At 37.3% G+C, this 15,512-nt stretch overlaps 1 protein-coding gene across 1 annotated transcript in view; it reads right to left on the reverse strand.

Moving 5' to 3' along the window:
• rbm20 (RNA binding motif protein 20) overlaps nt 1–7,642 on the reverse strand; it is a 41,157-nt gene extending 33,515 nt beyond the window's left edge. Inside the window, exon 1 of the mRNA XM_086083091.1 lies at nt 7,511–7,642. Within this exon, the coding sequence (XP_085939217.1) occupies nt 7,511–7,572 (62 nt within the window). The 5' untranslated portion in view covers nt 7,573–7,642. The remainder of the gene's footprint in view (nt 1–7,510) is intronic.
• Between the last annotated feature and the right edge of the window lie 7,870 nt (nt 7,643–15,512).

Here is a 15,512-nt window from a genome sequence, read left to right on the forward strand (position 1 = left end):
TACAAAAATATTCTTATATGAGCCCCCACTATTTAATTTTAATTTTAATTTTAATTTTAATTTTAATTTTAATTTTAATTTTAATTTTAATTTTAATTTTAATTTTAATTTTAATTTTAATTTTAATTTTAATTTTAATTTTAATTTTAAATTTTAATTTTAATTTTAATTTTAATTTTAGAGAGAACACAGTATTGTTCATTCGGTAATCTTACCGATTCGACATGTCATCATCATTGCTCTCTCTCTTTATTTCTTTTTTTTTGTATGTGCGTGAGTATGTGCGTGAGTATATGCATGTGCGGGTGTTTGTGCATGTGTGCGTGCGTGTGAGTGTGTACTCAATAATTCACCTAAAACGTATAAAAATCCCATACCGTTCACCTAAACCGAATACTTCAGAATCCAGCTAGAGTCGTGAGGTTGTCAGGAGACCCGAGGAAGGATCAAAGAAAAGAAAGGAAAGTTAAATCCAGCACCGACCAGACATCACCTACTTACTACCCACCGGGTTAGCAACCAGGATCTTTCACCAACCCCAGAAATATTTAAATTCCAACAAATTAGGGAGACCTCAAGAGACCAAAGGAAAGACTGAGGAAAGGAAGGAAGGATAGATGAAGCAGAGTGAGATCCACAGACATCAGCCTCCACTGATTCAACGAAGCCCCCACTAATTAAAACACGGTATTCGGATCAATATTGCGTTTGTGTAATATGAATTAAGCAGAAAATCCGCCTGTTTTCATCCATATCTGGAGGCAGCCATTTTACCACTTGTTGACTGAAAATGACATATTTTGCAAGTGGCAAAAAGGCTGTCCTTGTGAGATGGGTAAAAATGGGTGGATTTGACTGCTCAGATGGTTAAATAATTAGTTTCCCTAGTGAGAGAAAAAAAAACACATATGGGAGTTGCCCCACATTATTTACCAAGTCGCTATTTAGGGAGCTTGAATGTGTCAGAATGGTGTTCCATACAATATGATGAGTTGAGTCAAAAGAAGGACTATGGCGCAGTAAAATAGTTCTCATGCAAGAGACCACACCATCATGGATTCACAAGTTCGATGATAATGAAAGAGGGGCACCTTTGTAACTTGATTAGCAAAGATGTTTGCAAAGCTTAAAACCAATTTAAAAAAATTTGGAACCCAATTTTGGGGTAATTTTGCATCAGTGGTGGTTTTGTTCCAAAAAAACAAACAAAAAAAAACATTCTATCATTAAAACAGTCAGGGTTGCACAGAAGAGGTGTATATTTGCATATAGCATAACTTATTTTGCTGGGTGAAAAAAAATGTCAATTACGCCAGTCTCAAACTAACAATCTGAGCTAAAATGTACAGTTAGCTTAAAACGGGGGCCAGAATTTTGTTGTCAAATTGGACTTTTATTTTCCCCTCAAAATATGGCTTGGAAATCTTTTACTGCAGTTCCCATGTTGTTGGTCAGGAAATGGTTAAACACAGGGTCGACTGTAAAACAGGTGTCAAATGCCAGCGTTTCATAACCGTTAACCTCAAATCTAAGCACAACAAAGACAAAGATGAGATGCATTAAAAAGTGACAAAATTTCATTTGGTCTAGTTTGCCATACACGTGGAACATTTCTATCCTCATTATCCTGCCGAAGTCATTTCTGTTGGTTGATAATAACAAATCCAGGAAACAACGATATGAAGCCAAGCTTTTAATAAGTATCAAGGGCAGCGAATCATCACATACATCCCGACATCTTAACACTTAACGAAGTTATGAGTAGGCTTGACATCAAAATAACCGTTTAATCCCACGAAAGACCACACCAGATGACTTTTTGAAAGCTTAGTGGCAAGACAAACACACGGCTCAAAAGCTGTTAGAGGAAAGTATCAGAGACCAGCTCTACCTAATTGCATCATTTAGATGGAGTCACATTTCACTCGCAGGCCATTTATCTAGTGATTATGAAGAATTACGTGACGCTAATTATCACTCCTCACCTCTTTCCAGCTCGCTCGGTGTTTGATTTAATATTTGAGTAGCCAATCTCTTTCTAGTCTGAGAGTCTGGCGCCGCTATCTCTGTTACTCCGGACCTAAACATAGCCAGACCTCCACTCATCATCGCCATGGCAGCGACAGAATTCAAATCCTTAATTCAATAATCGTTCACAGACCAGCTGAATTAGAGTAAATCCTTTATCTATAACAAAACGTATGTCGCCACCTCCGTCTGTCTGCCTCTAATGTACTCAGAAATTCTTATGTGGGATCTGCCATTCCAAAATAAGAAGGGATTTCATAGATTACCACTCTGCAAATTCATCGAATATAACCACAAGCATTTTTAAAGTGCCAAGAACAGCTAAACTCAAGATACTCGTTGCCTTTATGTTTAATGCTGGGGCTTATATAGTCACATAGTTAACATAATATATATATATAAAATAAAATAAAAATTCTAACTATATTTCAATATATTCTTACATGGGTATTTTTTATTTCAAGTCCCTTAAGGCCAACAAGGACCATAAAACTGATTCTGACAAACAACAGTGTTTCCTCTCACACTTTTGTTCTTGAACATGTATGTGCGCTTATGCGTTTTGCACCTGTGTGCACACCAAATTGTATTTCCTGTTTTCTTGCCCCCCCCCCCCCCCCCCCCACACACACATTGTGAAAGGCACGGTACCATTAGGGAGAGCACATGTGTTTTAAGTGTCCCCCGCGTCAGCTGTTGGCCGTGGTTCCAAACACCATGGACTGTATGGGACATAAAACCGGAGGTTGGTGTATGTGCCACTTCAACAACCCCCCCCCCCCCCCCCACCCCCCACCCCAGTCCCTCTCGTAAGCCTGGGAGGTAGCATGCACACGGTCAATTCTCTAAATTCATGTCAGAAGTGATTCTCAGAGCTATGAGTGACTTTGCACTGATGGCTAATATAGCGAGCAACAAAATACTGATTACAGTAGACTTGATTTGTGTCCTTGTCAGGTTCCTTGTGGCAAGCTGTCACGCAACTGTCACACATTTAACGTCCAGATTAGCCTTAGTAGCGGCCATATGTCAACGCAGCAGTGAACACGTGCTTAAATTTGTGGCGGCGAAAGGAGGACGTCGTATGACTGCGATAGCCGTGTTACGATAATATCAAATTATGATTTGATGAGTAAAATAGAAAGGATAGTTGTGGGTTTTTTCAGACTTTATAAATGCTCACTTACATACATGTTTGTTTACAAACATCCTCACGCGGAATCGTTCCCTCTCATGTGAGCGACCTTGCTCGTGACTTAATAAGGCGCAGCAGTGTACAGTAGCGCTAATGGTAGCCGAGTGGTGCTAATGCTAGCCAGCACAACGATCCACTTCGGCTAACAGCTATCATATTATATTATTTCATTGCTTGTTTATGCTCTTCAATCATTCACTCTGCCCACCACCAGGTAATGACTGGCGACCAATGCAAGATCTGAAATTTCCACTGACTGCGGAACGGCCGCGGTGCGCTTTCCGTACGGCCGCCGCACGGACTGCAATTTACACTGGCTGCGTTGCGTCAGCTGTCCGTGTCCGGAAATCTGCACCCGCCAGACCACAAGATCACGGGAGTTCATGCTGGAGATTTGAGTTCACGCGATAACAACCGTGTATATAGAGTCCTATTGCTAAGCAATAGCTACACTTGCCTGTTGTCACATCGATATGCTTTTGGACATTATTTCTGGGACTTCTACCATGGGTAAGTACGGTTTCTGTTTAAATAGTGTTATTTTGTCATGTTTAATTTAATTTGAGCCTGTTTTTTCATGTCAAACCATGTAGTTAGCTAGCTTCCCTCCCCCCCAAAAAATTAGTTCGCAAACAGTTTTATTTTGAAATATACCGTATCTACCTTGATGCCGACGCTCGACTTCCTGTCCGGCTCGTGTAATTTCTTCAGCTTCATGAAAATCCGCAAGCGTTCCGCATGCGGCGTCCGGAAAAAAATTGAACGCTTGCGGAAACTCGAATGCTTTCTATTCCTTGCGGCGGCCGTACGGAAAACGCACCGCGTCCGTTCAGCAGTCAGTGTAAATTGGCCGTTAATTGGGCGTTAGTGTGAAATGTGAGCTTGTTAAATTGAACACAAAGTTTATATATCTGCAGCAAGCCATGACTTATTCTGTTGGATGCATGGCAACAGTTGGATACACGAGCTGATTGTACCTTTTGTTATCCAACATAAGAACATCAGATTTTTCTGCCTGTCAGTATACACCGCTGGAAAACCCCAGAAAAAGATATATTTCTGATGAATATTTTTTTTTAACTCGTCAACTTTTCACTGCCATAAATTCATAAAAACATATATATATTATTAAAAATTAGGGGCAAGAGGCGATTACATTTTTTAATTGTAATTAATCGCATGACTTCACTAGTTAACTCACGATTAATCACAAATTGTATATCGGTTCTAAATGTACAATAAAAAAAATTCTAGGTTTTCATACTCTTGTTAACAAAAGTGGGGGAAAATGTTAAACTAATAGAAATTGTTTAAATGAAATTTTGACGCTTATAGCCGTCAAAGGCAGTGGATGAATAAATAAATAAAAAAGATAAAAAATTTGGGGCATCAAGCGATTAAAGTCTTTAATCGTAATTAATCGCATGATTCACTAGTTAACTCGCGATTAATCACAAATTTCATATCTGTTCTAAATGTACAATAAATAAATTCTAGGTTTTCATACTCTTGTTAAGAAAAGTGGAAAAAAATGTTAAATTAATAGAAATAGTTCAAATGAAATTTTGACGTTTATAGCCGTCAATGGCAGTGAATGAGTTAATTATTTAAAAAGTTACACACAACCAACAAAACAATGCCACATGAGGAAGTTCCATCTTTGCGTCAAAGTCACCAGGAAAAATCTCTTTAGAGGTTGGGGTCAAATTCAACGTGTGCAATAAGGATTGGGGGGCTCTTTTAGGACCATCAAAGGCCTTTGAGTGGCCACAGGCAACTTAACCTTCTGTGACACCGTGATTTAGAGTTGGCAAGTGGGGCAAAGGTGAAAAAGTGAAATGAGAGGGTATGAATTGAAATCAGCAGCTAAAAAAGCACACATTTATTTATTTATTTATTTATTTATTTTTACTTGAATCATACATCAAAGTACAGTCCAGTCAAACAGCTCCCTGTCGGATCTGTTGTTTTTTTTTAATTGTTTTTTTTTAAATGTTATTTTGCATTTGAACACAAAGATACTTAAAAAGAGGCACTAATTGCCACGTCATACCTTGTAATAGGACAACTGCTACTAAGAAGACATCACAACACGAAGCACTGAAACTGAATAACCATGAAAGACTTTGTAATGTTTGAGACCTGTTACGTGCAAATGCTGGCCTACATCAAGACGTAATTGTACATTATGTTTTATAGTCATATTAAAAAAATAAAAAACATATTTATGACAAAGCTCCTTTGAAACATAATGTTCTAAAATAAGCAACGGAACTCCATTTACAAGCTCCCTTTTACACCCCCACTTATAAGGCAACTTAGTGAACCGTCATTGCCAAGCAGTTGTAAATTATGAGACGTATGCAGGGGTCCCAAAGCCACACAGGTCACGGTTATCTAGTACTTCACATGCACCGAAAAACAGCACTTGTACTGAAACACGCCATAACAGAAAGGGAAAATGCGAGAAACAACATGCTTCTTATTTACAATTGGCACACACCAAAAAAAAAAGAAGTGTAAAATTGTGAAAACATACAAATATCTAATACTTCATTAAAACAAGCCATAATAAATAAAATAAAATGCTAAATGCCTGAAGAAATTCATTTAATTGCATTTAGTGTTTGTGTGTAGATTTTTTAGAGTTGTCAAACAATTACAATTTGTAATCAGATTAATCACATTTTAGAATTTTTATTAATCACGATTAATCGCTTAATTAAAGAGTCTTTTTTCATCAACATCTTTTGCCCGCCAAATTTAAAGATCACCGATGTGTTTAATTTTTTCAACATTTAATGTTATGAGGACGTCTTCAAAAAAAATTATCCACTGCACACACTCATCCTCCTCTTTTTCTAATCAGTGAATTACTTGCATGGCTTAAAATGAAAAAAAAATGACCGCGATAGTTTGACATGAACAAGTATTATGAATGTCATACGCAAACATTTATTAAATGTTTTAATTTAATGTATTTAGTTCTGTTTATTGCTCAAACACAACCTGTGCTACCTTTAACGTAACCATCTGCAGTCAGCTAAAGGATCATCTGTGGTCAAAATTAATAGTGCGATTAATCTGTGTTAATACATGATTATTGCGAAACATTTTTGTGATTAATTAACGCTTTAACTGTGACAGCATTGGGGGTTTTTTTTTAACATTAACAGTTATGTTTTCTATTGTGTATACATTACCCATCATAGTAAATATTTTAACCTTTACTAAAGCATTTTTGATGTTGTCATAAACCTGCTAAAATATCATTTGCAATGATTGACGTATGCGTGGAAATTATGCATAGTGTTAATTTTATCTGCCATTTTTAAATTGAGTCTCAGTTTTAGTCCAATTTCAGTCACGCTTGTTAGTTTTTATCACAGTTAGTCAACCTCATCCCGTTTTTTTTATTTATTCCATTTTTAGTCGACTATAAATCTAGCATTTTAGTCTTTATTTGAATCCAAGAAAGCATCATTTTATTCGTCTAGTCTTAGTCAACACAAGCTGTCAACGTTTTAGTCTAGTTTTAGTCAGGACAGTCATTTTAACCCTGCATATATTTTTTTGTTAGCGGATTATGTTGAACATTTCAGATCTAAAAATATTTCACATGAAAGTTTCTCTCATCCTTTTGATGAAAAACAACTTTACACAGTGGCTTCAATGGCTCCACACTGATTTAGTCCCAGTTATTGTTTATTAATGAGGCTTTTAGTGTCGTCTAGTGAAAAATGTGTGTTGACAAAATTATTTGTGTTTTGTTTTCGTCGACGATATTAACATTAATTATGCACAGTCATTTTTATGTTAATTATACAGTATTATTTAAGTACTGTAATCGCGAAATGTTTCAAATTTCGTCTGTGGACTTTACATATTAAAATAAGTGCAGATAGCGTATAGTAAATATTGCAATAATAATGTTTATAATAATAGAGTTGTCAAGTCAGCCAATATTGATCAACAATATTTAACATTGTATACACTTTGTTCATATTCTTGATTAATTATGCCTTCTCAAGCCCCGGCAACTATTATTAAAATATTTGTAAATAAATAAATAAATAAATAAATAAATAAATAACATCTTTTCACATTTAAAGTTAGTGGACAGACATGCCAGAGCAAATTGCAAATAAATTAATCTTTCAAATCACACCAGTACGTCTCCAGACAGAAATGTTCTATTGACACGAATGCCAATTAAACATAATATGTAAACATGTTTGCAGTTAATCATTTCATTCAGATGGCTGGACGGGGCCTACTTGGACTTACCTTTGTACAACTTCTCCAGTTGTCTCTGAGGAGTATCCGCCGTTTTGTCCTTTCCCAAACATTTTTGGTTGGCCTTCCTAAAAGCTTTTCAGGCCAATACTCCGATCCAAAGCGCGATGCAAAACACACTCCCTAGCACCACCTGCAGCCTTAATACTGTCTAAGCCTTGACCACGAGCAACGGCAACTTTCTCTTGGCAACTCACTTCTTCTTTAGCTGCCAGGTGGGAAGAGAAAAAAAATAAAATCCTGATTAACATCAGACAAAGCGGCCACTCTCCTGTTTCCTTTCGGTTCCCCCCCGAAAGATGGGGAAATGAGAGAAGTTCTCTTCCAATGAACACGGAAGGTTGCGTGAATGGGCCTTTAGAGGGGGTGGGCTCAAGGGTCGGCACGGGTGGGGAGGGGGGTGGGGGGGTTGTAACAGGCCAAATGGGAGTCCCTGAACCGGGACAGCTCAGTACAGCAACAACATGGACAAGAAATCCTCTCAGGCCACTACTGATTAGCACCTCTACACTTGTTATTTTAGGCCAGATAACGATCACAACAAGATTGTTTTGTGTCGTCAATACATTTTATGGGGCGTCGTTTGTCCAAATAGAGTAACAAAAATAAACGAGTCACTGTGTCCAATCTCAAACGCTGCGGCCCTTTCTCTTCAGAGTGTCGAACCACGCGCCACTGAAAAATGTTCTCAATTTAATTTCTTATGAATACACATTCCTACATGTTTGAGCCATGAAAATGTATTCACTTAAAGCCTCTGGTGTGTGTGGAATATATCACCGCTGGGACGTCACAGTGTTTTCCATGCTGTGACGAGAGATGTTAGCTACCAGCTAACACGCAGGCTAAGAATCTCCTGTATTTGTGACAACCAGGGAAAATGGGCTTAGCTACCCAGTAAATTATGTTGAGTACATTTGACTCTATTTAGAGTGGGACCAAACTGACTCACTTTTAGAGCAATATTTACACTTGGAAGAAAGCTAAATAAAGAACAGAATTTATTTTTTAAAATAAAAGTCATTCAAGGGTTGAGGAAAAAACTCACGCTCTTCAGCTTGGGAGGCAGCCGATCTACTCCTGAGCAAGCAGCTCTTGCTATGTGTTAGTATATCACTCGTGTCCGCTGGAACTTTCAAGAGACCAAAACTGATGTTTCTTCCCAAGGTGAAGGTCATGAGTTCGTTCCTCAACCCCTTGAGTGACTTTTTTTCTCCCACTTCTTTATTTTACTCTCTTCCAAGTGCAAATATTACTCTAAAACTGAGTCTATTTGGTCCCACTCTGCTAGCTCGAATTGGGCCTAACAATAATTAGCCCGTAATAGCACTGGATAACCACTGACACGTGTTCTCAATTGTCATGGTCCTATACAGGGGGATTAACTCATTCACTGCCATTGACGGCTATAGACGTAAAAATAAAAATGCTGTCCAGTCTTACTCGCTAGTTGAACTTTTTTTTTTTTTTACTTTTGTTAACAAGAGTATGAAAACCTAGGGAAAAAATCATTGTACATTTCGAAACAGATATGAAATTTGTGATTAATTAATTTTTAATAATCTTTTATTCTTAAAAAAAAATGATTAAAAAAAAGAAAAGATGAGGTGATTAAAAATTTTAATTGTAATTGACTTCACTAGTTAACTCACGTTTAATCACAAATTTTATATCTGTTCTAAATGTACAATAAAACAAATCTAGGTTCTCTTACTCTTGTTAAGAAAAGTAGCAAAAAACTCATAGAAATAGTTCAAATGAATTTATGGCAGTGAATGAGTAAAAAAAAAAAGAAAAAAGAATAAGACGTAATCATCACACTATATATAATATATATCACAAGAAAAAAACGATAGTATAATGGGAAAGGAGCCAATCTTAGCCATTAGTGACAAAGGGCAGACTTTGGTTGATATCCGTCTGTGCTGACAAGCATCCGGAAAAGCTAACTCCCGAGCATTCCGTTATACAAATATTCATGTGACAACTCTACACAACAATCCATCCATCTATTTTCGGCTCTGTGAGAAAGCAGATACCACTGTAGCATCAACTGGTGTTGACAATAAGGCGAGCCAGAATGACGGAGAGTCTAGTGACATGATAATAGTAAAGTGATAAAGCCTTCTAAAGAACACCACCACGCCGCTATTTCCCACAACAGGATTTAAGAATACATAATCACTGTTAAATACTGCTGCACTATACACATTAACTGGATATCGCAACTTAATATGAAGTCAACAAAATACTTGTTTTGGATGATAGCCAATGATACGAATTCACACGGCATGTTCTGCTAGGACAAGAGGAATTGTGAAAACTTGATGGCCATTTAAGGTAAATAAATTGGAATCATCATTCCGCTATCATCACTGCTCACTTTGCCTACAATGCCGTCAGCCCAGAACGAAAAGTGGCATGAAACAAAACATACTCAGGCTTTGTTGATGACTCACTCGTCGTCAAATCGTTTGACAGTCATTTTATGCAAAACTCGACACTACTCAGGGCTAGTTGTATCACGGGTAAGTTGTCACATTGCAATTTTCTTCTCCACCAGAGGGCGCAACTAAAAAGTCGAATTCTAGTTTTCTTCGTATAAAAGGTTCAGGGGTGGTGTCCTGTCCGAGAAGAGAATAGCAAATTGTGAACTGAGATGAGTGCCGGTTATCTGTTTTGCACAAACCAAAGTAAAAATGTTCAACTTCATATACAGTATTTTGAAACAGGTGTCGTGCAAAGGCAAATTCTAGCAGCAAATCATGTGTACTCGTTAGAGGAGAGATTCGGGCATCTTGTCATGCCTCAGTCACTGCTCTGTTTTAAGCTAACTTTAAACTAGAGCAAGTATTAGCCAACATGGTAGTTTGGGCCAACTTGTCTCAGTCATTTCGGGGTATGTTGTCACATATGCAAAGAATGGGCCAATGAAAAATGCACCTGTGGCAACTCGGTTTATGTATGCCAGAATTGCCCTTTGGATGATGAGTCCTAGGAATGAGGAAATTAATTTGCCTGGTTTTGTTTCATTGTTCAAAAATTGATGTTGGAACGACTGTCGAATGTCCATGATGAACCATTCATCCATATATTAACCAAAATGCTACGTGCCAGCAGTTCCTAAGTACTTTAATCCAGTGCATGTTTCATAATATTTTGTTAACCTTTGCTCAATGACTACGGTAAATCATCAAGAACAATGATAAGTAATTTCTCTGGCTTTAAAACAAAACAGGAGAACAAGGATTATTTTGGTTGCAAAATGTGACATCTTACCCCATATAGTGTGACAACTTACTCATTGGTGCACTCATTCTATTTGATGGCTTGTAACTCTGCCCTGATACAAAATATGAAGATGACATGAATACAAAAAATATACCCAAGTCATTGGTCTTTCATCTGGTACAAATTTTGTTTAGATATGATGTATTGATTACAAGAAATATATAAAAGTCAACTAGCCCCGGTCTCCCCCTACTCACTATAGTGCATCTCCTTTGCCTTAGCACACAATATTGTCGGATCTGAAAGTATCCCAGGCTCTGTGGGTTGTTGCCATTATTATACTATCAAGAGTTATTAGCTAAACACACAATCTGACCAACTAAAGCCCAGAAGAACACACGTGACAATTACATACATATGCAGGTGTGCTGAATTTGGCTTGAAGCTGTGCAAGCTCAAATAAACAAGGTGAGTCAGAAAAGTTCCAGGATTGGTATCACGGAAGACACACGTCAAATTATGTACTACAAGTTGCTTGCTGCCCGGAACCTAACACACATTCCCAGTCGTCAATGCATCGGCTAAAGAGAGCTGAGATCACAGTGATGTTGTACAATGATAACATTGAAAGGGAACGTTGCGATTTGAAATGTGTTTTGTGGTACCAGTCCGGGAACGTTTCTGACATACCTTTGTACTGCATATACACTGACCAAACACATTATGATCATTAGCACAATGTATTTACCTCAAATACAAAGGCTTTATTCAACTTTACTTGCAGGGGTGGGAATCTTTGAATGTCTCACGATTCGATTCAATTCCGATTTTTGGAAAAAAGAAGAAATCCCCCAAATTACAAAAAAAAATGGCCACAAAACTGCCAAAAGTCAGGAAATTTATTTAAGAACATGTTCAAAAAGTAACCGTGAAATGTCCAAAAAAACAAAAGAATAAAACTCGAAATTGACCATATTGTCCACAAAATTGCCACAAATGTCAGAAATTTGGCAGAAAGGTCTACAAATGCATGAAAAACGAAGTATGAAAAGTTACAAAAAACAAAACGGAAGACAAAAAGTAGAAGAAATTAACGCATATTTTTCTATTATGGTGAGCTCTAATGAGCCCTTTTGTTTCATTCATCACAATGTTCAAACGTTTTGTGGCTCCAGACTATTTTCTGTTATTTATTTGCCGTAAAATGTCTCTTTTGACAGTAAAGGTTGCTGACCCTAAAGTGTTTTATCTCTACTGCAATAATGTGTATGAAAATAGATTACATACAGTTCTAGCAAATTCCATAAAAGATATGAAAGCATGATAGAACCCATTTCAGGCTTATGACGCTGCTGTTTATTGTCTGTGTTTGCTGTTTCCATTATAGTACAATAACACCCCAGATTCTTTTTGATGAATACAATTTTAAGTTGCAATTATTGATATTATGATTAGCAATACAAAAAAAAAATCCCCTCCCATCAATATTATGCAATATATTTCCATACATATAGCAAACACGATTCTGATCATGTCACCGTGAAGATGAACATACACATGAAGGTTAGAATGTTTATTCTGCTGTGGACATGTGTGAAGTCATCAGGCGGGATTAGTCTGCTTATTAAATCATTCTAATTTTCTACCTCTGACCTCATCAGAGGCAGCCCTTTATGTTGAGAGCCCAGCAGGCGACACTAACTGACCAACTAAAGCCGACGAGAACATGTGATGTGTCACGAGCACATACGCACGTTGCACTGAAGGTCAAATATCTTTACATTGAGGAGAAGGTATCTTATTTCAGTGTGCTCCTTTTGTGCTCATACGAGCGTTTAGCTGGTCAACCTCATTAACGTATATATATACAGAATAACCACAACTTTACAATTGCTAGAATAATTAAGTATACAGTACGTATTAACTCATTCACTGCCATTGACGGCTATAGACGTCAAAAATTCATTTGAACTATTTCTATTAGTTTAACATTTTTTCCCACTTTTGTTAACAAGAGTATAAAAACCTAGATTTTTTTATTGTATTAGAACAGATATAAAATGTGTGATTAATCGTGAGTTAACTAGTGAAGTCATGCGATTAATTACGATTAAAAATGGTAATCGTCTGACGCCCCTAATTTTTAATAATCTTTTCTTAAAAAAAACAAAAAGATTATTAAAAATTGGGAAAAAAATATTACAATTATTTTATTTTTTTTAAGAAAAGATTATAAAAAATTAAGGGTGTCGGGTGATAATTTGTTTTTAATCGTAATTAATCGCATGACTCACGATTAATCACAAATTTTATATCTGTTCTAAATGTACCAAAAGGTTTTCATACACTTGTTAACAAAATTGGGAGAAAAAAAATGTTAAACTAATAGAAATAGTTCAAATAAATTTATGACGTCTATAGCCGTCAATGGCAGTGAATGAGTTAATATCCCATACAATATCAATGTCATTTCTTCTTTAATCCGGCTTTGGGACCAATGAAGCCAGGATGCATTTACAGACGATATGTCTGCAAACAACCCCTTACAGAATCATACAACTTAATCACAGCAGATACAGCAAGAAGGGGTGAAAAATGACACTCGCTCTGGCATTTGGAAAATGATCCAGTCTTTATGAGGTCATAAAGCCAACTTAAGCGCATGCAATCACTGACAACACTCTGCAAATTCCATTTTTCATAAGATAACATTTGTTACTGTAGAACAAAAAAATAAATATCTACACCGCCAATGCCACCGCATCGTCCGGCCATGTTACCAAAGTTATGGGCTGGAAACAGAGCAGGTCGTTTTCCAAACAGCCCGAAATAGAAGCAAAGTTATAAACAGTTAACATAAAACTGAACGACAGTGACACCAGTACGGCGTCCTTGTAAATGATGTCGCCCACTTACAGAGCTTTGAACAGCAAAGCCTTTGCTTACATGTTACATTTTATTGACTCGGCCCTACCAGCCATTAACTTGTAAACACGTGTTGTAATTGCATTCATTAGTCAACATTTGGCACTTTTGCTAAGCTTGTGACTGAAGCTCTGTAACTCAACAGTATAAGGTTCTTGAAGTATCTTTCAAACTATCAGTGAGTAATGACAGCTGTGATTTTTACAACTTCACACAAACTCAACAACTTCCTCAATGAATTCTCTACTTTGATGGATAAAATGGGAAATGTAGGAATATTATAGAACGTGGTGGACAACCAATTGAATTGCTGAATCAACGAGCTATTGATTATTTGCGGGGTGTTAATTTAAACTGCATTTTGTCATTGTATTGTGATCGGTGCCCTGACACGGACACCCTCATATTGCTTTGAAATGTACAAAATGAATGCACTGGAACATTTGCAGAACTCAATCCATTCAGGGATGTATATATTTATTATTATTTTTTTAATATATTTTACATGGAATTTGCCCTAGATGTCATTATTTTACAAACCACCTAAAGTTACGGTTTGTTTAAAAAAAAATACAAGTAAAATCATAGACCGACATAAACGTGTTAAATACAAGACAAATTCAATTACTGGTAACATAAACACATATGACAAGGATTAACGTCCTTATAACTTCATTAACTGTGCCACACAATGCATTCTGGGAACAAGATATATGCAAATCGGGTAACTACAACATGTCCGGAAGTCATACATGCAAAGTGTTGCTGCATTCGTGTTATTTTTTGGAACAATATAATTATAGTTTTCAGTACTTTCATGTCTATCACCTGAAGAAATATTGATAGGATACATGCTTTTTAGCTCTTCAGTTTCAATAGTGGTCATCTGACAGAATGATAAATCGGACGACATGGAGAAGATGTCGGAGGCAGACGAGACCACCACGAAGCGTAAGGAGTCCGGACACAACAAGTCTTTACAGGACTCGGCACTGCCAGCTGTTAGACGACTTAATTTGTTGACTGTGACGACGAGCAGAACTTTTTTTTTTTGAGTGACAAAGGAGAGAAGCACAAAGCAGGGAGGAAAAGGACAGCTTTGGACACATTTGGAAGACAAGTTTGAGAACGTGCTGTGGCCAGGCAGACGTCGACAAGAAGATCTTCCCGATGGTGTCCATCTGTCATGTGAATTGGCGACAGATACAGTAGTTCGCAGGCTTGTGAATGTTTGGCAAGCGAAGGCGAAGCGGCACATGGACATGAGGTGTTCTGTCAATATCACACCCAGCTCAATGACATGTGGGCATCTGCTTTCCAACCAACTGCCTCGGAGGTCATGATGGTTCACTGCAGTCCAAAGACATCCACCAGAGCAGTGACACCATTCCAGCACAAACGTGTAATCGCATTCAAACGTATTTGTGGATTGTACAGAGTCAGGTCCATCATTATTGGGACATCAACGCAATTCTCATTGGGGGGGGGGGGGGGTACACACCATCACACTGGATTTGAAATGAAACAAGATAGAAGACTTTCACCTTTAATTTGAAGGTATTTATATCCAAATCTAAAAGAATTAGAATCTATTTGTAATATATGACTCCCACTTTTTAAGGGACCAAATGTAACGGGACAAATCAACAATCATAAATCAAACTTTCACTTTTTACCACTTGGTTGCAAATCTTTTGAGTCAATCAAAATTATAGCCTGAAGTCTGGAATAGATGCAGGTACTGGATTTCATCCCTGATGATGTTCTGCCAGGCCATTAATAAGGCGGCTGTCTTCAGTTCCTGCTTGTTCCTGGGGGGTTTTTCTCTCCAGTCCTG

The sequence above is a fragment of the Leptonotus elevatus genome, chromosome 8 (assembly GCF_054856555.1).
Source record: "Leptonotus elevatus isolate MCC_2025b chromosome 8, RoL_Lele_1.0, whole genome shotgun sequence".
Taxonomy (NCBI): Eukaryota; Metazoa; Chordata; class Actinopteri; order Syngnathiformes; family Syngnathidae; genus Leptonotus; species Leptonotus elevatus.